Source organism: Sylvia atricapilla, chromosome Z (assembly GCF_009819655.1).
Source record: "Sylvia atricapilla isolate bSylAtr1 chromosome Z, bSylAtr1.pri, whole genome shotgun sequence".
NCBI lineage: Eukaryota > Metazoa > Chordata > Aves > Passeriformes > Sylviidae > Sylvia > Sylvia atricapilla.
Window position 1 is genome coordinate 88,253,315 of NC_089174.1, and position 22,637 is coordinate 88,275,951.

At 47.4% G+C, this 22,637-nt stretch overlaps 2 protein-coding genes across 2 annotated transcripts; both read right to left on the minus strand.

Annotated features, from left to right (window-relative positions):
* NARS1 (asparaginyl-tRNA synthetase 1) lies at nucleotides 1-7,259 on the minus strand. Its single transcript, XM_066339145.1, has 15 exons — nucleotides 7,144-7,259; nucleotides 6,471-6,553; nucleotides 6,218-6,283; nucleotides 6,018-6,110; nucleotides 5,758-5,847; nucleotides 5,555-5,633; nucleotides 5,143-5,213; nucleotides 4,823-4,909; nucleotides 3,664-3,885; nucleotides 3,363-3,562; nucleotides 3,055-3,190; nucleotides 2,351-2,464; nucleotides 1,760-1,891; nucleotides 1,480-1,611; nucleotides 1-1,335 (listed from the first exon to the last, which is right to left on the minus strand). The coding sequence occupies exons 1-15, from the start codon at nucleotides 7,184-7,186 to the stop codon at nucleotides 1,204-1,206; spliced, it is 1,680 nt and encodes a 559-aa protein (XP_066195242.1). The 5' UTR covers nucleotides 7,187-7,259; the 3' UTR covers nucleotides 1-1,203.
* Nucleotides 7,260-7,874: 615 nt separating this feature from the next.
* On the minus strand, nucleotides 7,875-20,735 carry ATP8B1 (ATPase phospholipid transporting 8B1). Its single transcript, XM_066339144.1, has 27 exons — nucleotides 20,554-20,735; nucleotides 18,324-18,421; nucleotides 17,916-18,029; nucleotides 17,321-17,419; nucleotides 17,155-17,216; nucleotides 16,649-16,721; nucleotides 16,492-16,562; nucleotides 16,066-16,148; nucleotides 15,765-15,923; nucleotides 15,513-15,601; nucleotides 15,033-15,223; nucleotides 14,740-14,948; nucleotides 14,268-14,311; nucleotides 13,974-14,130; nucleotides 13,215-13,403; nucleotides 12,862-12,974; nucleotides 12,492-12,656; nucleotides 12,266-12,377; nucleotides 11,986-12,061; nucleotides 11,745-11,877; nucleotides 11,234-11,519; nucleotides 10,399-10,622; nucleotides 9,915-9,998; nucleotides 9,404-9,649; nucleotides 9,149-9,287; nucleotides 8,937-9,067; nucleotides 7,875-8,434 (listed from the first exon to the last, which is right to left on the minus strand). The coding sequence occupies exons 1-27, from the start codon at nucleotides 20,732-20,734 to the stop codon at nucleotides 8,204-8,206; spliced, it is 3,759 nt and encodes a 1,252-aa protein (XP_066195241.1). The 5' UTR covers nucleotide 20,735; the 3' UTR covers nucleotides 7,875-8,203.
* Nucleotides 20,736-22,637: the final 1,902 nt, after the last annotated feature.

The following is a 22,637-nucleotide window of genomic DNA, read 5'->3' on the forward strand; positions in this document are numbered from 1 at the left end:
TTCTGTTGCCATAATTTATTGGTTGCTGATTTAAACCAGTTTGTATAACATGCAAGATGAAGAAAACCAATCACTTGTTACAAAAATATGGATATCCACAGCTCAGCAATTCCAGGAGTGAATGGCAAATCCAGCTCAAGTCTCAGTGCAGGTGGCAAATGACACACCTACCTTCCTTTTTCTCTCTGGTAAAGGAATTGCTTTATGACTAAAAACAATACAGATGACTCAACACATGAAGTATTTCGTTATCCCTATCTGATAAATTGATTACAGCCAGGGAAGCTGCTCAGCTGCAGTAGCACAAGGGAACAGGGAGCTGCTCTATGAGCACACCTCAGCGTGACATGGGAAAGCCCTGCTGGGACTACAGTCTGGAAACCCACTGTGTTTCAGTCGCCATTCCTCTGGGTCTCAGTCAGTCATTTCTGGTTGCAGACAGGGAGCAGAAAGCACCACAACCCCCGTGCCCAGGAGCCACCAGACACATCCAGCTGGGTGTGCATGGACCCACAGCAGCACTCCAGCCAAGCTCTTGGGAAAGGGAGCAAAGCCGGCCTCGCCAGCAGCCTCAGCACTGCTGAGCAATAAATAATCTGGAAAAAACCCAAGCCCCAGACCCAGCCCACCTCACAGCAGAAATCTGTGCACTGTACTACACACCCTGTTACTGAATCAACTCAGAGGAGCCCCATTAAAATCAGCAGGAACTAAAAATGTGCAGGATACTTATTCCCATTTTTATCCTTTGTTCATGTCTCTCCATACCATTCTCACGGGCACTCTGAGGGAATTTCAAGAGCTTGAACTCCTGACTTCCCCAACAAGAAACCCCAGAAGAAAAGAGATTAAAGCGGATTTTAAAACAAAATGATCAAATGCCCACCATATTTTAGGTTACAGAGGTTAAAAGCAGAAGTGTATCTTGTTTCTTAAATGACAACTTATCAGGATCTTTGTTTTGTGATGACTCAAGAGCATAAATGCACCTAAACAATTTTTCTAAGGCTTTTTCCAGTTAATTACTAGCGTTTTTGTTTTAAAAAAGAGGGGTTTTGTCTTTTTGACATCCTAAATTGGTTTTTTGAACTAGCAACAGGTTGCAGGAAGTCTTGTTGTCAGACAGGCTGTAGTACAGCAGCATTGAATCATTCTTTCCCAAGCATCAGCTGCTCAATTTTCCAGGAGTTTTCCTAAGGACGGCTAAGGTTTGCAGCGCTGCACAAAGCGTGGATAGAGACAGACATCTCGGATATGGTGTCTGTTCAGAATCCAGGTCAGGAACCGCTCCAATCCCAAACCGTATCCTCCGTGAGGGCACGTACCATACTTCCTCTGTGAAATTCAGGGAGGGCATATGACACATTTTTCTGTAATTCAGTCGCAGTAATACCAACCAGAAACAAACCAACCCAGCCCTCCAAGAGGGGAGAAGCCCCACACCTAGTCCCAGCCCAGCAGCCCGTGTGCTGTACTGACCTGATCCGTGTACCAGTAGTAGGGCGTGGGATCGATGCCCTCCCTCTTGTAGCCCTCGAGCAGCTCCTCGCTGTCCCAGATGCGCATGGAGCCGCCCACGATCTCACCCACGTTGGGCATCAGCACATCCACCTGCAATGCACGCCCCGTTACAGCAACGCTGCTGCACCCGGGCAGCCGCAGGGCCCCGGAACAAAGCCCAGCAAGGATTCTCCAGGAGTTTCCTGGAGCACTCCAATGCCCCACGGCTCCAAGCCACCCAGCAGGCAGGAGGACTCACGGACTCGGTGAGGCGCGAGTCGTCGCTGCAGCGCTGCATGTAGAAAGACTTGATCTCTGCAGGAAAGCGGCACAGCAGGATGGGCTCGTTAATGGTGTCTGTCATCAGTCTCTCGGGAGCCTCGGGAATATCCTGTGGTTAGGGAAGGCTTCATTAATGCTCAGCACCAAAACTACTCCCATACACAAGTCCCACACGAAGCAGGTATGAAACTAAGACAGCTTCAGACTGCACATGTCCACGCTTTCATCCTAGTGGACCTAAATTCTTAAAACAAATTTATTTTAGAAGAAATAAAAACCCACATGTCTGGGGAAAAAAAAAAAAAACAAAAACAAAAACCTGTTCAATTAAAATCTAAGTCCCCCCAGTATATGAGCAAGAAAACTGAGGGGGTAAAAAAACCCTGGCTATGCTGTCAGGTTCTCCTGAGCTCCTTCAAACAATGCTCACATGCTGGAGAAGTGTGGCCAGGGAACTGATGACAGGTGCCAACACAGGTTTTTATCCCAGTGTTGAAGGATATCAGGTCAAATCCAACCCCGAGCCGCATTCCTGTATAACATTACTCCACCTCCCAGCAGGACGTACCTCCCCAAACTCATAGTAAGTGCCATCTTCCTTCTTCACATCATGTTCCTTCAGCCACTCAATGGCCTCAGCGTAGTTCATGCGTCGGAAGGGACGTTTGGGGGGCTGGAAACCCTGTGGACAAGAGCAAAGACCTTTTAAAAGAGATACTTTTCTAGCTGATCAGCACATCCACGACCTTTCCCAGCTCACACATCATGCAATTATTTCTTAAATGAAAAAATCAAGCTCAGGCCTACAAAGCTAGAACCAAACACAACCCTCTCGAGCCCAGTAAATCTCACAGATCACCTGAGAGGAAAGATAAGGAAGTATTTCCAGAGCTTTAGGGCTCCATGTTCCAGGGGAGGAACTGAAACACCAGTTGTTTCATTGCTCCCTCTTGCTCCATCAGCAAGCACCAGCCAGTCAATATCCCATCTCAGGGATGGAGGTTTTTATTCCACTGGCACAGTGCACACTTCCATAAATCCTGGCACACTGTTGGCTTCTGGAGCATACTAGCAGGGAACATCTTCCCCTACAGTTCCCTGCTTTGGTCATTACCAGCCTTGCAGATTTTTCATTCTTATTATGTTTAATATTTTTCTTATCATTACAAACATTAAGTAAGCTCACAGCCACGCCCTGCATCCCCCAAAGGAATGTGCTGAATAGGAAAGGCTTAGAATCCTAGTTCCCTGGGTATTCCCAGTGTTGCCTACCGGGTTGAGGTCATACAGTAAGCTCGCTGCAGGTGATTTTAAGACTCTGTCTACGACATCACACACCAAGTTCTCCAGACGGTCCAACAAATCCTCAAAACTTATAAAAGGACATTCAGCTTCAATGTGAGTGTACCTGAAACAGAGGCAGACCATTGCAAAGTCACATACAAGCAACACATCTTTAGCTATGAAACAAACTCATTTAAAAAACCCACAAGCCAAACACACACTTTTGACCCCCTTTTACTCCCACACTGTAAAGGAAATGAAGGTGTTTAAAAAGAAACTGGAACAACTGTCCATACTCTGCCAAGTGCCGGCGGGTCCTGGACTGCTCAGCTCTGTAGGACTGAGCAATACAGAAGACATCTCCCAGAGCTGGCAGGCAGGTCTCCAGGTAGAGCTGGGATGACTGGGTCAGGTATGCCTCTTCGCCAAAGTAATCCAGCTTGAACAGGGTGGAGCCTCCCTCCACCTGCGTCTGCACTAAGGTTGGTGGTGTGACCTGTGGGAGAACAGGGCTGTCACTGCTTGAGTGAAGAACTGAGGACGTGGACGAGTCAGGACACTAGAGCAGTCACTGCTGAGCAGGGAACACACACTTACTTCATAGTATCCGTTGGCAAAGAAGTGGTCCCTGAAGGCCTGCACCACCATGGAGCGCACCTTGAAGATTTTGGACATGTTCTCGCCTCGAATCATCATGTGCCTGTTGTTGAGCTGCACGTCCACCTCCGAGTCCTCGTTGAGCAGATTGTCAGCCCCTCCTGCCGGGGCCAGGCCGATGAGCTCCCAGTAATCACAGCTCAGCTCGTGGCCTCCCGGAGCCTGCCAGTGGGACAGAAACACTGGGGAACAGGCCCACCGCCTGCCCCTTGGATGTCTGCACAAGGATTGCAGTGATGGGACAAGGGGGAATGGCTTCCCACGGACAGAGGGCAGCGTACGTGGGAGATCGGGAAGAAATTCTTCCTTGTGAAGGTGGTGAGGCCCTGGCACAGGTTGCCCCAAGAAACTGCACTTGTCTCACCCCTGAAAGTGTCCAAGGTCAGGTTGTATGGGGCTTGGAGCAACCTGGGATGCTGGGAGGTGTCCCTGCCCATGGCAGGGGGTGGCACTGGATATGTAACCATAGCTGTAAGGTCCTTCCAACACAAATAGTCTGTGACTGACTTCTGCTCTCACCAGCTCCCCCGTGTGGGTCACAGCTGCCTTCCAACTCTGACAAACTGCATTTTTAGTCCCATCACAGTATTTTCAGGGTAGAAATGCTGATTTTCAAAGGCTAACCCCACAGACTTTTACCAAAATGTCGTAGTGGGGGCTCACATTACCTCACCTTCGGTCGATCCTACAAGCACATCTCAGTAAAAGAGATAGGAAAAAATTCTTAGCCTCACAAAATAAAAACTAAATAAACCTGTTCAGGAAAATTATGCCATGTCTGTTATTTAACACAGTTCTCCACGTTATACTCAGAGAATTAGTGTTATATATAGTATACTCAGAGAATTAGAATTATGCTCTGAGAATTACTCAGAGATTCAGTGGAAAATCGTTTCAGGCAGAAGCAGAACAGTCACACAGTTCACCTGTCTCTGAACAGTGGGTGACAGCACACCTTTGGGAGCTTTGTTCTTTCTCTAGCCCTAACTCCCCCTGAAATAATCCAGTGATTCCTTACTTCCTGCCTGTGCTTCCCTCAGGACACCACTGGGAGAGGGAGGAGGAGAAGGCGGAGGAGAAGGCGGAGGAGCTCCTGTACCTGCTTGCCCTGGGGCAGGAGGTTCAGCGTGCCGTACACCACCACGCTGCTCTCCGTGGACAGCACCAGCCCGTTGTAGCACTGGCACTGCAGCGAGACAGACAAAGGCACAGGTGAGCAAGTTTTTATTCCTCACTTTCCTACGGCATCTACTGCAGCCACACATTGGCACACAGTCACTTCTGAACAGCTCTCACACTGACAAACTATTCAACAGTAACACAGCTAGGTTCAGGAGAACGTAACACACCTACATAAGAGAGTACCAGATGAGGTACGAGCTCTTCAATTCATTACAGAACACAATCATCACAACTTACCAGGTCATCAGAAAGGACACACTGAAGGAACCCTGTGCCATCTCTCAAGACAATAAACATCAGATTTTTCCCTAGTTAAAAAGAGAAGGAGCTTGGTTTCACTATGAGCAGCTGCTGGTTAGTTCCTCATTTGGCAGCATTAGCTTAAAACACAGAATAAGCCAAGAAAATTCTGCAGGACTAGCCTCCAAACTGAAAATCCCAAAGGATTTGAACTAAAAAATGTCTGTATGCCCACACATCAGGGGGAACTGTCAGTGTTGCAGTGATCATTGAGATCAACCAAAGAGGGCACCTAACTGGTTTAAAAATTTGAGACCAGGTGCTGTCAGATTCATTCTGTGTCCAGATTTTGAAGGTCACTGCATTTGTTCTATCTCCCTGCATGGGTTTAACAGTGCTCATGCTTTACCTTGCCTCCGTAACCTGTGGATCCAGCCAAAAATCTTCACTCTCTGCCCTCTGTAAGCCTCCAGAGCATTGATCTTCACCTGTGAGGCAGAGAATAAAAGCCATTAAATAGAGGAATGGTTCACTACCTCCTAGAGTTCACCCCAGAGCAGCGCAGTCTCTGTGCTGACCAGACCATGTGCCAAGGCACGGGATCATACTCACACATTTGGGCTCTGGAAGGCTGGGATCATTCTTGATAACAACCTTCTTGGCTTCCTCCAGGTTTTTCTCTCTTCTCAAGAGATCTTCTGCCTGGTTTGAAAAAATAACTTACTAAATAGCTGTAGCCAGGCCAGTTGTAAATAAAATGTGAAACAATGGCACCAGGGAGGAACAAACTGCAGCTTTTTGGGGAGCAGGAATGATGATGACACCCTAATGTTTTTGGAAAACAATGGTGCCCTGCTCCTTCTCTAGCCTACCTCCTTCTTCTCCTTAGCTTCATTTTTCATTTGCTCCCTGTGCCATAGCTTTTTGACATTCTTCATCTGTGATTTGGAAATGATGGCCCATCTCTAAAGAATTCAAAGAGAGAGCAAAAGACAGCAGATTACATTGTATCCCTTCACACCAAGAAGCAGTAAAATAATTCCCACTAGCAAACCCTTCAATGCCACAGCACCTCATTTTCTTTTTGGGAATCCACATAAATTGTAGGAAATGGCTCTTTTCCTGCTGTCATCAACGCCTAAAAGGTGGGGGGAAAATAACCAAAATTAACCAAAATCATTCTTACAGAGCCTGAGCAGACACCTTGCTCCTGCTCAGGTTGCAAAAACAGGTATGAAACTCACATTTAAAAATACAAGGGCCATCACTTGCCCCAGAACACATTCCACACTCTGCCAAACAAAGCAGGTGATTTCCACACTCACCTTCAACACAGTCTTGAATGGTTTCTTTTGCGTCCCATCACCAGTGGAGTCGTTGCCCTCTCGTTCAGACACATACAGCTCTTCTGGGATACAGGACAAATACGGGCAATTACTCAAAAAATTTAGGAGAAAGAAACTGGACACACATGGGGCTGGATGAGGTGACCTTTAAAGGCCTCTTCCAACCCAACCCAACCCTTTCTATTGTACCAAATCTTGATGGTTATCAGCAGTGATAAGCCTTCAAAGGCACCGGCTGGTCAGTCAGGATAAGAATTATTTCAGATATTTCATTTAAAAAAATCAATCCATGCAGTGTGTTCGCTAAAATCTCAAGGGCCCCCGAGGTACCGAACCCTCGGGAGCCCCTGCTGCACATGGGGAACCAGAAGGAGCAGCCCTTCCCGGGAACAGCTGCTAAGGTAAGCAGGGAGACGGGCTCCGGGGAGCAGCCAGGGCAGCGCTTGGCTGACCACGGCCGGAACCGAAAGGAGAGGCGCAGCGATCGCTCCCGTGCCCGGGGAGGGCCCGGCCCGGCGGCCGCTCCCGGTGCGCCCCGCAACCCGCAGCGCTGCCGGGCCTCCCGCACGGCCCCGCACGGCCCCGCCGGGCACCGGCACCGGCAGGAGATGCGGGGGACGCGGCGCGGGGGCCGGGCCCCCCGGGCTCTCACCGAGGGCCAGCGCCGCCGTCCTGCCCAGCACGTCCCCCGCCATGGCCGCGGCGCAGGAAATGCATCACGGGCGGGCTGAGCCAACGCGCCGCCGCCTTGCGTCAGCCGGCCCGTCCTCCCTGCGCTGCCCCGCCCGGCCCCGCACACGGGCGGGGCAAAGCCGCCGGCCCGCCCCGCGCCGTGCCGAGCCCCCGGACTCACTGCAAGGAGCCAGTACGCTCTCGGATATTTATTTGCGTTATACTTTTGAAATGTACATTCCATTGGATGACAGCTGTAGGTCATCATTTTTACTAGAAAACTGTTTCAATAATTAGCTTTAGTTCGGGAGGGGGGAAGTAGATAAAAATGAAACATTCAAAGACCTCGAGTAAAGAATGTGCAAATGTAAAGAGACTCATAAAAACACTTTTTACACTGTAAGGCACCGGCAAGGGAAATACATTCCAATGAAAGTGACTGTTTTCTGGTTATCCACCACTGACTGTGTCCAGAGCTGAAATTAATAGCTTGTGCCAGCTCCAGGGGCAGCTCCCAGAGCTGAGATCTGAATGATTCCTAATCCAATCTGACACTGGCTGGAGTTTATCACCAAAGACATCGCAGCTCAGCTGTGAAAGCTCCGATGGGAGCATCCAGAGCCCTCTCCAGGGCTGAGCACCCCTGTTCCATCATGCCTGCACAGCTAATGAAATGGAGCACACAAGCAAAATTGCTTTCAACGACAAATATGAAATGTAGATACAGTTTTATACCAACATAGTATTAAAAGTGAAAATGCAATTCCAGGCATCACTAAAAACTGACACTGCTGGGTTTCCATTCCCAGCACAGATATCCTTCACTGTGGTACAGAGCAGTCACACAAGGATCAGTAGCTCCACAGAGAACTCTTGGCCTTTCTGTATTCCCAGGAGTCCAAACGCAGAAAGTCGTGTGATAAAGACATAGAAATCTTCACATCCTTATGCCACGTGGTTAAAAGAGCTCCTGAGTTTGCCTGGAGCAGTTTTGTGCCGTCGCTGTGACAAACAGCTCCTCCGCACCGGGCGGTCCAGCATCAGCTCGTGTCCCGCGTGTCCGCGGAGCCCGTGGCGCTGCCGGCCAGCACGGCGTCCAGCGGGGCGCGGCGCTTGCGGATGCTGCGGCCCGAGGCGATCAGGTCGGCGTAGCCGCGCTGGTGCGAGAAGGCGTAGGCGGAGCGGCGGGCGGAGACACCGCGGCGGAAGGTGCTCTGCCGCCGCTTCCACTGCTGCTCCTCCAGCAGGTACTTCCGACGGTTCCTCTGGATCTGCGCGGAGACACAGAGCGGGTCGTGCGTTGGGACAGCACCACCACAGCTCGAACTGTTTTCATAGCTCTGTGCCGTGTGCTGGCACAAGCCAGAGCAGAAGCAGCAAAACCTGTCCCCTACACTGTCGACCTGTAATCCAGCCTGGCACTCCAGCCTGGCCTAAATTAAACCCAAACTGGGGCGCTCAGCCTCCTCACAGGGTCTTGGTGGCATCACCAGATCTCAGCCAGGCACACGAGGAAACAGCCTCCAGCCCTGTGGCCACCCCTCTGCCCACGGAACAGAAGCCAGGCTTGTGTCTTTCTCCCAAGGGCACCATCACTTATTTGTCTCTGACGTTACCATAAAATCCCAGAATGGCTTAGGTTGGAAGGGACCATAAAGCCCATCTTGTCCCAATGGGCAGGGACACCTTCCATTAGCCTACACCTTAACACTGACACCACCCCTGTAAATAAACACCTGCCATATCCACCCAAATAACACAGACTTCACTCACTTTATCGCTCTCCGAAGGCCAAACTGTCATGGATAGGAAGCGCTGTGCCACTACAGGCAGTAAGCAAATAGCAATGGATAAAATCATGGTAAGCCAAAGGTATGGCTGTCGCAGAGCATTCGGAGCAGTTCCTGGGAATAAAAAGAGCAAAAGTTAATTTATGACAAAGCTACATGAGACAGGACTGAGAACCACATAGCACCAGGACTGACCTGTGAACCGAAAGGCAGAAGGGAAGAGAACATGGATTCCAGCGCTGTGAAAGTCAAATGTGATCCCAAAGTAAAGTGCAATACTCCCAAATACTGAAAAAGCATTAACAAAAGTCCAGTAAGACGTATCCAGGCCAATCTAAAAGCAAACAAAAGTGCCAAATTAGTTTATTAATTCCAAATATTGTCAACTACAGAACAGTGAGCAGAAAGGGTTCTTAAAGCACCAGAGCTCAGGAAACCAAGCTTACTTGCCTGAAAATTGACAACAAATATCAGAGAGGATGCTGCTGTGACAGCAAAGGACTGATAATCTGCAGGGGCTTCTCCATCTTGTCCCATAGATTTCAGGTAGGCTCCATATGGGATGAAGAAGATGATCAGTGAAGTTACAGCTCCATGGAGCAAACTTATAAAGAATTTCTTGTAGTTGAAAAGTAAATCTCTCTGACCCAAAACATAAAGGCTGGGGAACCGAAGGCTCAGTTTGTCGCTCACATCCTTAATAAAGAGGAAAGAGAAAAAGTTGGTGCAAATTGTTGTTCTCAGTGTGAGTTTGAAGAGTGAGAAGCTGAACTACACAGTGTCCCAAAGGGAATGGCAGATCCCTTTCTCCTTTCAGTAGCAGGGATTGTCACAGAGTAATGCAAAAGGAAGACATTCTTAAAAGCCAGAAAACCAAACCCCTTATTTCATGGACAAGCAGCCTAACTTAAAGACCTGGTGGTAGATGCCTTTGGATTCATCTGCTGTAACATGGGGATACCTGGTCAAGCAAGCCGACGAGCAGGACCGGGAGACTGGAATACAGCACGTTGTACAGAGTGATGAACCAGTCCTCGTAGGCTGTCTGCAACACAGGGGGATTTGCAGGACTCAGTGATTCCATTTTATTACATCCTTCCCTGGTAAAACTCTCATGTGCTTTACTATGGCTTTAAGTTCCCTGTCTCAGTGTTCACCCAAAGACAGCAGCACCTTGGCTCAAGGCTCTGCTGGAGCTCTTTAGTCTGTGTTAAGCTGCCCCATTGCTTCCAGATCTTCTTCCCTGTACAACAATGATCCTGACTTTAGTGCTGTGGAATCACTCCTAACTGCTCGTAACTGACTTGCTCAGTACTGATCACATCCTCCTGCAGAAATCACTGGTGCAACTACACATTCCTGACCCTTCCCTGGTTAAGCCTTTGCTGTTCCACAGCGACAGAAGCATCTGCTTCTTGTTGTCCCACACGAGCACACCTTCCTACCTGAGCAGAGAAGCCACTGAAGAACGAGTACCAGATGTGGACCAGTGTGAAGGCGAAGTTTTTATAGAAGAAGTATCTCAGAAACTTGCACATCCTGATGTACGACCAGCGCCCGTGGACCAGCAGCAGCCGCTGGAGGTAGCGGAACTGTCCGAAGGAGTAGTCACTTGACATGACAGCCTGCATCCCCTCCTGGCCACTGATCCCAACTCCAATGTGGGCAGCTGGGTGAAGGAGACAAACACCACACACTAGGTTGGACAAAGGGACAGGAACATGACGAGGGCCACAGTTCTGCTGCCACCTGGATTCTCTCTCAGTGCTTGTTCTGTCAGAATGCACCGGGGAAATTTAACCAAAGGAGAACCAAGCAATGAGACAGAGTGAGCAAAGTCCTGAACAAACTGGCCAGGCAGTTTACAAACACTCTCAGGACATAAACCCTATCCTAGACACTTTTTTCTCACTGGGATCTCTTAAGAAGCTGTTCGAAGAGTAGCAAGTACAACCTGGGATGGCTAATGCCACCAGGCAAGGGACAGCCAAGCTACTGCTTTGGTTTTTATATTACATTTCTGTAACACACAGCATGAGAACAGATGGGATTTGAGTCCCTGCTCAGGGAATGTATTCAGAAAAAAACTAAATCGATCAGGAAAAAACACTAACCATTTCCTAATGTGCTTCCTCAGAAAGGGAAATGGGCACAGAAGCTAAAAGCCCCACGGCAGCAAAGCAGATGGAAAAGTCTTCTGACAGAGAGGGACAGTGGAGAGACTGCAGGAGCAGGCCAGAGGAGATGTGTCCTAGTGAGAGAGCTTGGCAGCTGCCTTACTTTTGATCATGTTCACATCATTGGCCCCATCCCCGATGGCCAGGGTGATGGCCTTCTTGTACTTCTTCACCAGCTCCACCACCATGGCCTTCTGCTTGGGTGTCACACGGCAGCAGATCACAGCCCTGCACTCGCAGGCCAGATCAACAAAGTTCTTCTGCTGCTGCTCCTTGTAGGCCTCTGCCCTTCTCCTTTTCTCAGTTTGTTTTTTCTTCTCTTCTGCTGTTCTGGGGAATTTCAGTTTAAGTTTCTTCTTCTTCTTTTTCTTCTCCTGCAGGATCTCATTCTGTGAAAAGAATAAAACTTACTATGTTCCCTCCTGCACCATTTCCAGTCCTACTCCAGGCACTGCCCAACAACACACCTGAGGTCATTATGCTCCCAGAGTCCATTTCTGGCATTTTAATGAACTGCTCGTGCAGACAAAGGAACAGGGTCCCCAGTGAGAGACACTGTAGCCTGGTGGTGTCCCAAAATCCCAAACACTCGGGAGAGCAGCCTTTGTACATACCAGCCAGGAGCCAGTGATGATCAGAGCCCGATCTCTGCTGCCCTGGAAGAAGGGCTCATTCATTCTCAGAGAGGAATGTGGACTGGATCCAGCGCTGTTCCTCTGGTTTTCCAGCCTCGTTTGAAGGAGAGCACTGGAAAGAGAGAGAGAAACTGTTACAGAATAGGCAAGGATAAACTTTAAGCTAGGTCAGTCTCAGACTGAAAATCCTGAAAACGAACTCCTCTGTGTTTTCACTTGCCTGGTTTCTTCTCCATAGCAGATGGTCGTTTCCTCTGTTAAGAGATCACAAGAAAATCCAATATTTTCAGCAGTTTCTAAAAAAAAAAAAAGAGAGAGAAAAGTATTCACTGAAAGCTCTGTCACAAGTGATTGTTAGGAGCAGCCAGAAGCACTTCAAGTGCTCATAAGTAATTTCTGATTTAAGTCTCAGTATGAGAATTCCCTTTCAATGCCACAGTGTAGATGAACAGGAAAAAAAATCCTCCTGTTTTTAGCTGTTTGGCTGTAAGCAACCCCACCTTTTTTGTCGCCAGTAAGCACCCAGATTTTAATGTCTGCTTTGGAGAGTCTGGAGATTGTTTCTGGAACTCCATCCTGGAGTTTGTCTTCAATAGCTGTTGCACCAAGCAGCTGGAAGAGATTTGAAATATAGGTGGTTAGTAGCACTGAAACATTCTTTTAATATAAGAATGAATTTCTTTTAATATAAGAATTGAAATGTACTAAAAATATACAGCTCCTTACAATCAAGTTTTGTTCTATTTCCTCATACACTTTGTCCAGAGCTTCATCCCGGTGACTGGTAGCTAAACTGGCCTCCATAAACTTTTTATTCCACACTTCAAATTCATCCTGGCTTATGTCTCTATAGCACAGGCAGAGTGTCCTGAGAGTTTCATTTGCAAAGACCTGAAAAATAATTAAAACAATACATATCCACAAACACGAGGGTATGACCATGAGCATTTGACAAGTTTGACAGAACAAGTCCAACTTTCAGAACCAATTGCAGGTTTCCATTGCTCTGACTAGCTTAGGAAAAGGAAATGAATAGCACTATGGTCAGAAAGAAACAATTTTCATTTTACAAAGAGCATACAAAATACAAACATACATCGAGTGCCTCTTCTGTGGCTTCTCTCTTTAGATTCCTGGGGTGCAGCCGCTCGAAAATCACCGTGTCAGCCCCTTTGCAATACAGCCTGATATTGCCACCGGACTCTCTTACTGTGGAGGGAAACAGCAGAGGTGGCACCCTTACCTAAAGGAATCATTTCAGATTGGATTTATGTCAGCCTACTGCCAAGTACCAAAGTACAAGATGGCATTTCTTCTTCAGTGGACTCAAACGTGCCCCAGGACTGTCACACAGCTGTTAATTCTTGACCCCAGCTTCCTTTGCACATCCCTTTTCACCCCTGAAATACAAGTGACCTTCTCCATGCAGGCTGGTGGCAATCAGCTTACCAATGACAGACATCCGCTTCCTGTCGCTGTTGAAGTCCAGGATGGCCAGGACATCGTAGGTCCTCTCGACCCCCATCTCACTTATGGTGATGGTGTTCTGTGTTCGGGACAGGAAAACGTAGCCGAAGTTCCGCGCGGCCGTCACCAGGGCCCCCTCGTCGGGGGACGCTGCCTGGTAATTGAGCTGACCTGTGGGATTGCAGCCAGGACACAGCTGAGGATACAGCAGGGCACTGCTGCGGCGCACACAGAGAACAGGGACCACGAACTCCCCAGTCTGCCACACCTGCTTCCCAAACAGGATCAGTCCTCAGCCTGCTTCCCTCCATGTGTTACAGCAAAACTCCACGTTTCCTACCTCAATATCCTAATTTCTCAATCCAGTCATTGAAACATTTTCAAAAGAAGCTCCAAAAGACAAATCCTTGTCCGGACACACCAATACAGTGAGTGGAAACAACCCCAAAAATATTAGGAACAAGAAAGGACAGGACACTGTTGCTTTTACAGAGATTTCACAAAGATGGGAGTAAAGCAATATTAATATTTCATGTTGTAATGGAATCTTCCAACCCGTGAATTCACAAATTCAGTAAGGTGATCACCTCTACATTTAGTTTGGTTCAATTTAAAAGGGCAGCCTAACACTCCTCCCTTATGGTATCAGCATTAGTTGCAGATTTCTCCCTTGTGGCACTGGATTTGAATTATTGTTTTCTGCTACATCAGAAAAACAAACCAACCCTAAGCCATACTCACCATCAGAAGTGTCAGCCATGACTGTGTGACAAATAGCAAGCAGAAAAAAGAACTTGTGGATTTCTGTGTCCTTTCCAGACTTTATTTGCTCTATCAGATAGTGATCATAGAATAAGAACTTTCCATCTGCATACACGTTCCAGCTGAAATCAACTTGCTGCTTATAAAACAGGGGAAGAGAGTCCGAGTTACCACAGGTGCCATTGCTTTGTGCCCACCCACCCCTCTGGGCGCTCTGCCGAGGGAGCATTCCCATGTGGCACCGGGACACAGAGGTGGCTGGGATGAACCTACCTCTGGGTGGCTCTGGAGCTGCCCCGCTGCATCCCGGCAGTCTCCTGCAAGGCAAGCACCCGCAGTCAGGGGGAGCAGGCACAACGGAGCTTTTACAACCCACCACAGAGTGAAACATGCCTACAACACGTACTGCCCTGCGACTGGAAGGAAAGGGAAAGAACAAACCGCTGCTCTTACTAAAATTTCCTTGTCTGTTTCTTGAGTTCGTCCCCAAAGCATTTCTACTAAAAGTAAATTTGTACAAAATTTGTGCAAATCACCAATTTTCAGTTTTTCTGAAAGCTGAGAAGTTCCCACTAAAGTTCCTTAATTTCCACTTTGTAAGTGGGAAAACCCCAACAACTCAACCCAATTCCAGGTCTACGTTGTGCAAGTTCAGTTGGAACTAAGAGAACGTGTGTGTACCTGATCTCCAACAGGCATTAAAATTCCTCCTCCTTCTCCTCCTCACAGGCTTTGCACAACTTACCGTATCTTTGCCCACTGATGCAACACTTTTTAAAGGTCATGATGTTCTGTGTGAGGGTTCCAGTCTTGTCAGAGAAGATGTACTGGATTTGCCCCAGCTGCTCGTTCAGCGTGGTGGTCCTGGCCTTGGCAGCCGTGTCCTTCTCGGGGTAGTACATCTGCAGGTCCCAGTTGATGAAATAGCTTTGGCCAAAGCGAATCACTTCCACGCTAAATGAAAGTAAAAGGGATGTTCTCAGTGCCAGCTGCAGCTCACACTGACACAGAATGGAGCCTCCTCGGGTGTTGCCCTACCTCACGTAGAGGGAGATGGGCACCATGGTGTTGAGGACAATGATGTACCCCCAGAAGTTGAGGAAGCCCCGGTGGGAAGGGCTCAAGTCCTGTGCGTCGTAGAGGTACCAGGAGGAGTTGCCAATCTGCTGCTCCCAGTAGGTGTGTCCAATGGCCAGCCCAGCCGACAGCAGGATAAGGACCAAGATGATCTACAGGGCACAGAGAGGCCTCTCACACTTCAGAAACATTTGCTCTACTTAACTCCCAAATCCCCGTGTTTCAAACAAAATATGACAGGTATTTGTGAGGAGAAATGGAGAAACATTTCCCACAAAGGCATCTTTCAGATTTCCTACTCCATCCCAGCTCAGCAGACCAGAAAAAAGTCAAAACATTTATATTACACACACAGAGAAAGAAGCAGCCTAAAAAAAAAAAGAAAGCAGCCTTTGCATTCACTATTCTCTTAAAATCTGAATTTTAAACAAAAAGGCTTACAGTATAAACCATGTAGTTCATAAGGGAGTCAATTTTTGTCCTTTTAAATCTTGTCTTTCCACTATTTTTCATTATTTTTGTGTCAGCACCTAAAAATAAAGAGTGAAAAATTAAATGGGAAAGATAGGATAAGGCAACACATGTCAGTATTACAGTTTTACCAAACTGGGACATGAAATACAGTTGGTGTCTATAGGATGAAGATTCTTTTTCACTCGACAGGTGTGCTTTTAGTGGGGAAGTATCACACACCTGCAAATATGACCATTCCATGGCAGAAGTCTGTATTCCTGATCTTACAGCCACGCAACAAAATCTTATCAGCATCCAGGGAATAATGTGAGTTTCTCCAGGATAATGTTCCTGTAAACTTATCCAGTCGGTTATTGGGTTCTTCACATTCGACCAGACCTAAAAAATTTGGAGGAGAATGTGTTTAAAGTCCAAATGCATTGATTTGTGCCCACCATCGAAGTAGCTTTACTTCACTTTAATTGATTTGCAAATTATTTCAGCTTTGTTCCAATAGTGTAAGGTGTAGAACTGTACCAACCATCAAAATCTGCCAGGGCACTTTCTTCCTGAAGGTGTCTGTGTGTCACCTCTAGGGCCATTTTGAATTTCAAGTTAGTCTCACTAAGAAGAAAGGATAAAAAGGTGACTTTATTAAAACCATGGGTACAAGAGAGAAGTTTAAACACAATTAAATTAAAGTACCACTACTTCTCTGGGCAACATATCTTAAAGTAAAAAAATAAATCCATGTTCTTCCCCCCTTCTCCCTATGTCACATTCTCCAACACTTTTGATGTGTCTGTAGCACTGCAGTGGACAATTTTTAATTCTTGAATTGTGGGAATCAGCAGCTGGATACAGTTCCCCAGGGGTGACTTAACAAGCAGACTCTAAGGTACACAATCCTTGCTCTTTCCCTACTCAGCCCAAATTAACTCCAAGACATCCTTGAGTAGAACCTTACCCATCCAGTTCAGCTGTCTCCACATAGCACAGACTGTTTGGTTCTGAGCTGGACAGCAGCAAAATATCAGCCTAGAAAACAAAGAAATAGACAGCAAATAAAGGCAGGTCTTGAGAACTCTCTAGAAACATAAAATAAATGGGTCTGAAGCACTTACAGGAACAAAAGCATTTTTCTTCAGACGAATGATATCACCAACTTTAATATCCTTCCATTTTGTGGCTTTGAACCTAGTATCAAGATGGTTTAATAATTATTACTCTTTAATCTAGAACACGATGCACTCTATAAATCTTATCATACTGAACTTTCCTTAGAACAAAAATGACCTCTTGGTGCGCTGTGAGTTTGCTTTTCAGAAAATGAAATTTAGTTGAGGGCCTACAGCTCAGAAGTCAACCTACCTCTTCTCTTCCCACTTCACCAAGTTATGAATCCCCATCCTTCCCTCCAAAGAAGTTGCTCTTAGCAAAGATTTAGTCCCAGCAAATTAACTTTAAATTACTCCTTTAAGGAATTCTCTTCCAGCTTCAATTAGGTTTTCAGACAGGCAATAGAGAACAGAGCTGAATCTTTTCTATCATCTACAGCTTGAGATCTGTGGCAAAGCTTAGCAACAGGCAACAATCATCTCTTCCAGAGCTCAGAGGAAAACACACAAACCTTCCATCCTTGATGACATCACATGTCCTGTTATTGACCTCGTTGTCCATCCTGTGACGAGCCTGAAACCGGAGCAAAGAATGTACTCCCTGCTCTGTGTCACAACAGGAGAAATGAGCTACACGCGTGGGTTTTGCTTTTGATACGAACAAAACATGGCTCTTACAATGTCATCCACCAGGTCTTTGACTGCAGTTATTCCCAGCACCAAGAGCAAGGGCACCAGTGTTGTGTACCATGACAGGGTACTTATTTGAGGAATACACTACAAAAGACCAATGAAATCGGTTCAGCACAGTCATCAATCAACTTTAAATCAAATCTTAATATTTCATTGTGACCTGACTAGAGAAAAAAACAACACATCAGAGAGAATTTTAAGTCAGGTTGTGAAAATGAACAAACTCTGTGGGAAGAGTTTGGCTGTTATGCTACCTAGAAATCAGCTTCCCTTTAGCAATTCTACTGGCTCATATATTCTGTTGGTCCTTCTGATTTATGAGATGAACTCAAGAAACATCTTTTCCTCATGAAATTCATGAGCTCTGCAACAAGGTCATTCTAATTCTGTGCAACTAGCTCATGCCAGAACTCTGCCATAGCTCATCCAGATTTGTTGCAGGTTTCTGTTATGATAGGTTTGCTCTCTGCAGCAGTTCAGACAGTGTCCCTCAATTTCCTGGCAGGACAGCACTGAATTGTGCCATAAATATTTTTGAGCTCAAATTCCCCTCACATCCAGTGTTCTCCATCTTGCTTACCTGCAATATGAGAAGAAGAAGGAAGTAGAAGTTGGCTGCTCTCTTGAACTGTTCAAACAGATTCAGAGGTAAGAAAGTGATGGGGTTGTACTTGTATGTCTTAATGGCATTTCCCTGTGGGAGAAATCCAAACGTCAGTCACACAGCAGAGCTTCTCCTTCCAACGCAAATGTACAGTGCATATTTTTAAGCTCTTAATTCTCCATCTCACCTTGAACACGTCCCTTGATACCTTGATTTTGCATTCCAAAACCCCAACCCAGTTATTCTTCCCCCCTCCCTGTTGGAAACACTGAAAAGCTGTGAACAGTGGTTTTTACACCACTCACCAGCCATTCCAAAGATCTTACCGGGATTAAGGAAATATTCACCCGACAATTAGCACCTCATTGGGATAAAACAGTTTACCGCATATTTGTTTTTCTTGAAGCACAGGAAGATTGTTCTCTTGAAGCCCGGCTGGTCATAGAAGCGCTGATCGTTTGCTTTAACTTGCCAGCTGCAGTCTGGAAAGGACAAAAGGGGTCCAAAGGTGTTATAAACATGAGGCAATAAATCTGCCACTTTGAAGTTTTCTCTCAAATACGTATTTCAAAGGTACTTTCGACTGAAGCAAGGCTGGTACCTTAAAAAAACCTATTCAAGACACTTCCAGGCTGTTTGTCTTTATAGTGAGATTTTTACTTTATTTATTCAGAGGTAGCAAGAAGTGTTGCTGAACATTTGAATGTTCTGTGGGAAATCTGCAGAGTAACATTTATTCCTGCTAAATTCCCTTCTCTTTTGGTTTGCCTCTGTGACGCCAGTGAAGAGCTAAGCACTCCAACCCGGGTATCGCTCTTGCTGGAAATGAAGAGGGCGGTTCACCTTTTAAGGCAATTGTTTGATTTAACCATACTGTGCCATGGTTTTCATTCACACCCATAAAAAAAAGTACAAATCTGAAGTGCTCATTTTATTTCTTCAGCCACCACTTATGTTTGCTTGTCCGCAAACTCAGGAACAGGAGCTGCATCCACCGGGTAATTTTCTGTGCCCGCTCTTCCAGGAGCCACCGCTTTCCCTCCCGGATCCTCCAGCTCGCGTTCCCCGGAGCCTGCAGCACGGACACCCCGCCACCCACAGCCGCACACTCGGGCCCTGCCCACATGCCCGGAACTCATTCCCCGGGTTCCCAAGCCGGCTCCCGGCAGCTCTGCCTGCCTGGGAAGGATGACGCAGGCAGGATTTGGAAATGCAGCTTTCCTGACTCACCGGCCAAGCATCTCCCCCTGTCCTCCAGCTCACAGTGATTGTCCCTAATGGGTGCTCTTCCTGGTTTCATGAGATCCTCTTCAGCCGTGCATGGGCTGAAACTCCCAGCGGCAGAGGCGTGGGGCCTGGCACGGCTCTGACTAACTCTTCAAAATCCAAATCCAAGTGCAAATACTTTTTTTTTTTTTTTTTTTTTTTTTCCCTTAACACAGAGCAAATTCCAGACTGACCTATCTGGGCTTCTCCTGTGACTCCACAACTTTCATTCCCAGCACCTTGGTTACGAGCCCAGAAGACAACAGAGAAATATTTATCTCGAAGAACCATGTTTTGAGTTGAAAGATTGTACTCATGAATTGAGAGAGTTACTAAATTTTGCCAAAATGACAGGGCATAAAGAAAAACATGAAGTCTACATAAACGTTTCTTTAACACATCCCAAAAACAGAGCAGTGTTGATAAAACTGATGGAAAACTGGCAAATTAGGTCTGAGGTAAAACCTGCAGGAAGAAAGCTCCTCAAAATTACTCTAAACTGTGATACTAACACCTAATATTTGGAAAGCTGCTTTGGTAATTCATCAACTTTGAAGGATATCACCATAAAAAAACCCTTAAACTAAACATGTGACAGGTGCTTGTAAAATGAAAACACGTAACAGGTGGTGATGAAATGAGAACTGATCAACTGTTCCCACACAAACAGGAAAAAATCTGTATAAATAACAGAGGCTCTGGTTACATTGAAAATACTGGTGTTGCGGCATGAGAAAAGGGAATTCAGGGGAGCAACAGATGTTTTTCTTGGGCAGAAGTTCAGAACAGGGATGCCATAAAGGCTCCTCCCACTGATGTTCCTACGCTGGCAGCAGCCACAGGCTGCACCTGCCAGTTCCTTTGAACTCCTCCTACTCACCTTTTACCTTTCCGGAAACTCATGAGGCTACAAAATGAGCAGTGAGGTGGAAATCTGCTCTGCACAAGCAGGAATCCGGGGAAAACACTGACTGAGCACAGCGAAATGTTTATGCTGGAGCCCATTTCCAGAGGAGGGGGAAAACAAGTACCTGAAGGTCTGTCTGAACAGTTCCCAGAGCACAGGCCACGTACATCCAGGACCTGCCTTAATTAACAGGAGGCCACCATACAGCTCATTATCTTTACGCAAGGAGCAGTGGCACAGAACTGGGCTGCAGGCTGGAATGAAGCTGAGTTTCATTCTGACATTTATCAAAGTGACCTGCCATCAATTACTCCTCCAGAGTCAGAGAAGCCATTCCAAACCTCACCTGACAAATAAACACAGAAGTGCAGTCGGTCCCCGAGGCTCAGCCTCTGCATGCAGCATCATGTAGACCCCAAATCAAGTTGCTGATGTTGTTACCTTTTTTCCCAGGATCTCGGCTCTCCTCGGCGTCCCTGCTGGTTTGGCTTGGCCCCGGTTCAGCCCCGGGCTGCCGACCGTCCAGCTCGTCCTCTGTTTCATCGTCACTGTAGGGCACCACCTCGTCGTTGGGCTGGGAATCCTCCTCGAAGGTGGTCTCCGAATCCCTTTCCGAGATCATGCTGCTACCACCCTGCCAGCATTTTGGACAGGTTAGAGAGAAGACTTCATGTAGCAAGTGCTGGAAACCACAGCTCTAATTTTACTCTGCTGGTGCTGGTCACCAGACTGCACACCTGAAACCAGTTTCCCCAGAACAGTGCAAGGCACGGGCTTGGTTTTCCAGCGCTGAGCAGAGTCAGGAGGCAGTTCTTGTCCCAGCCAGCCCTTCATTACTGTTCTGCTATGTGTAATTACACACTGCAGCCCCAGGAACACTGTGTGCTCCCAACACAGGACGTAGGAGCTGGGGAGAGCATGAACACAATCTCCCAGTGGCCATTACGTCATGCCCTGAGGAGTCACAGCAGCTGAAGCCCCGCTTGGCCACGGTGGGACACAGAAATGGGCATCGAGCACCAGGTCAGACATCCAGGGCTGAGGTCACACAGCTGATCCTCCATCCTGGCCTGCCCAGCCTCATCAAACCAGCCTCGCTTCCTCTCTCTTCCCATGGGCTGAACGTCAGGGTTTGTCACTGCAAGATCCCACAGCTCGGAGTCCAAACACCTCAGGACACCATGGGATGCATTTTGGCTCAGCCCTGAGCTGTATCAGAGGAGGGAAGGTCCCCAGCTGAGCTGTGGCCATGCCCATGTGCCCTTCAGCTGTGCCTTGACTCTGGATGTCTCCAGCCATCACTGGGATGTGATCCTAATCCTGAGCTCCACAGCAGCGTCTCAGTTTGCCCCTTGACCTGCCTCATCACCACGGCATTGCCTTGGCTAACAAACTCAGCAACCTGCAGGGCTGGCACAAACCTGCTGACATCCCCCTCAGCCTCTGGTTTTGCAAAGCTGAATCGTCTCCCCTCCCTAATACCTCCTATGAGAGTGAGACAAATATTCCATGAGCACTGACTGTGCTGCTCCAGTGGCAGGCTTCTGGCAGGGAGCCCAAGGCACACCCAGCACACACTGACAGCCCACCAAATGCAACCAATGCACCAGGCTGAGTGCACAGGAATCCACACAACTTCTCCCAAGACCCACCCAAGCCGTTGGAGGCTACTCCCTGATGGAATTACCCAGGAGTATGACAGTTGGTCACTAACACAGGTGTAGAACCTGAGACTTCTGTGACAGATCATGTTTTCCTGAATAGCCTTGGAGTTAGGGAATACACCTCAAGCTCCAACTCGGGCCCCTGAATACCTCACTTGATATTTTGGGTTATTGCTCCTCTTTTTGGCGCTTTAGTTCTTTCTGTCCTGCTAACACCTCTCGTGGGGACTGCTGGGGGAAACACGTTCCTCCCACACACAGTCCCTAGAACACAAAATGCCACCAGATTTTCAACTGGCTCTCGCTTTACAATTGAAACAAGCTCATATCCCTGGCACACAGAGATTCAGCTGTCAGTCTATTAAACTTTACTGATTAACTGCTTAATGATTAATGAACTAATTAGTCATGCAAAGGGTTACATGAGATATCAGAAACTTACTGCTTTTGTTTTCCATTGCAGATGTGTGGCTACACGGAAACGCCTGCAGTGCCACCAGCAGCAGCCTGTGATGCTCACTGGGAACCCCAGCAAAGTGATCTGCGGTAAGGTCAAATTAACTGTACTCACTTTCCCTCCTCAGACAACTAAACTGCCCGCTGGAAAACCTTGTTAAGAGAGGAGATCTCATTAAGTGTTACCCTGCAGGCAGCACAAGTGCTCTGTGCTGCGGGCACATCATTAACATGCTGCAGGAGGCAGTGGAATTGTGCCCGGGGCTGGCCAGGAGCCTGCACAAAAGCTCCCGCAGTTGGGAGAGAGGCAGACGAGAGCTGCTGTGGGACCCAGGGCAAAGGAGTCCCCCCGCGACAGGCTGACAAATTGCTTTAGAGTTAAGTTTCTTGACGCCTAGTCCGGAA

Coding starts and splice junctions, on each gene's coding strand:
- NARS1 (XM_066339145.1), bottom strand. CDS start 7,186: ATGGCGGGGGACGTGCTGGGCAGGACGGCGGCGCTGGCCCTCG. Junction 5,848..6,017: donor AAGCTAAGGAGAAGAAGGAG/GTAGGCTAGAGA, acceptor TTTTCAAACCAG/GCAGAAGATCTCTTGAGAAG. Junction 3,886..4,822: donor TCCTGCCCCAGGGCAAGCAG/GTACAGGAGCTC, acceptor TCCCACTGGCAG/GCTCCGGGAGGCCACGAGCT.
- ATP8B1 (XM_066339144.1), bottom strand. CDS start 20,734: ATGATCTCGGAAAGGGATTCGGAGACCACCTTCGAGGAGGATTCCCAG. Junction 14,949..15,032: donor CCCATCTCCCTCTACGTGAG/GTAGGGCAACAC, acceptor ACTTTCATTTAG/CGTGGAAGTGATTCGCTTTG. Junction 12,975..13,214: donor GAAGCGGATGTCTGTCATTG/GTAAGCTGATTG, acceptor TTCCCTCCACAG/TAAGAGAGTCCGGTGGCAAT.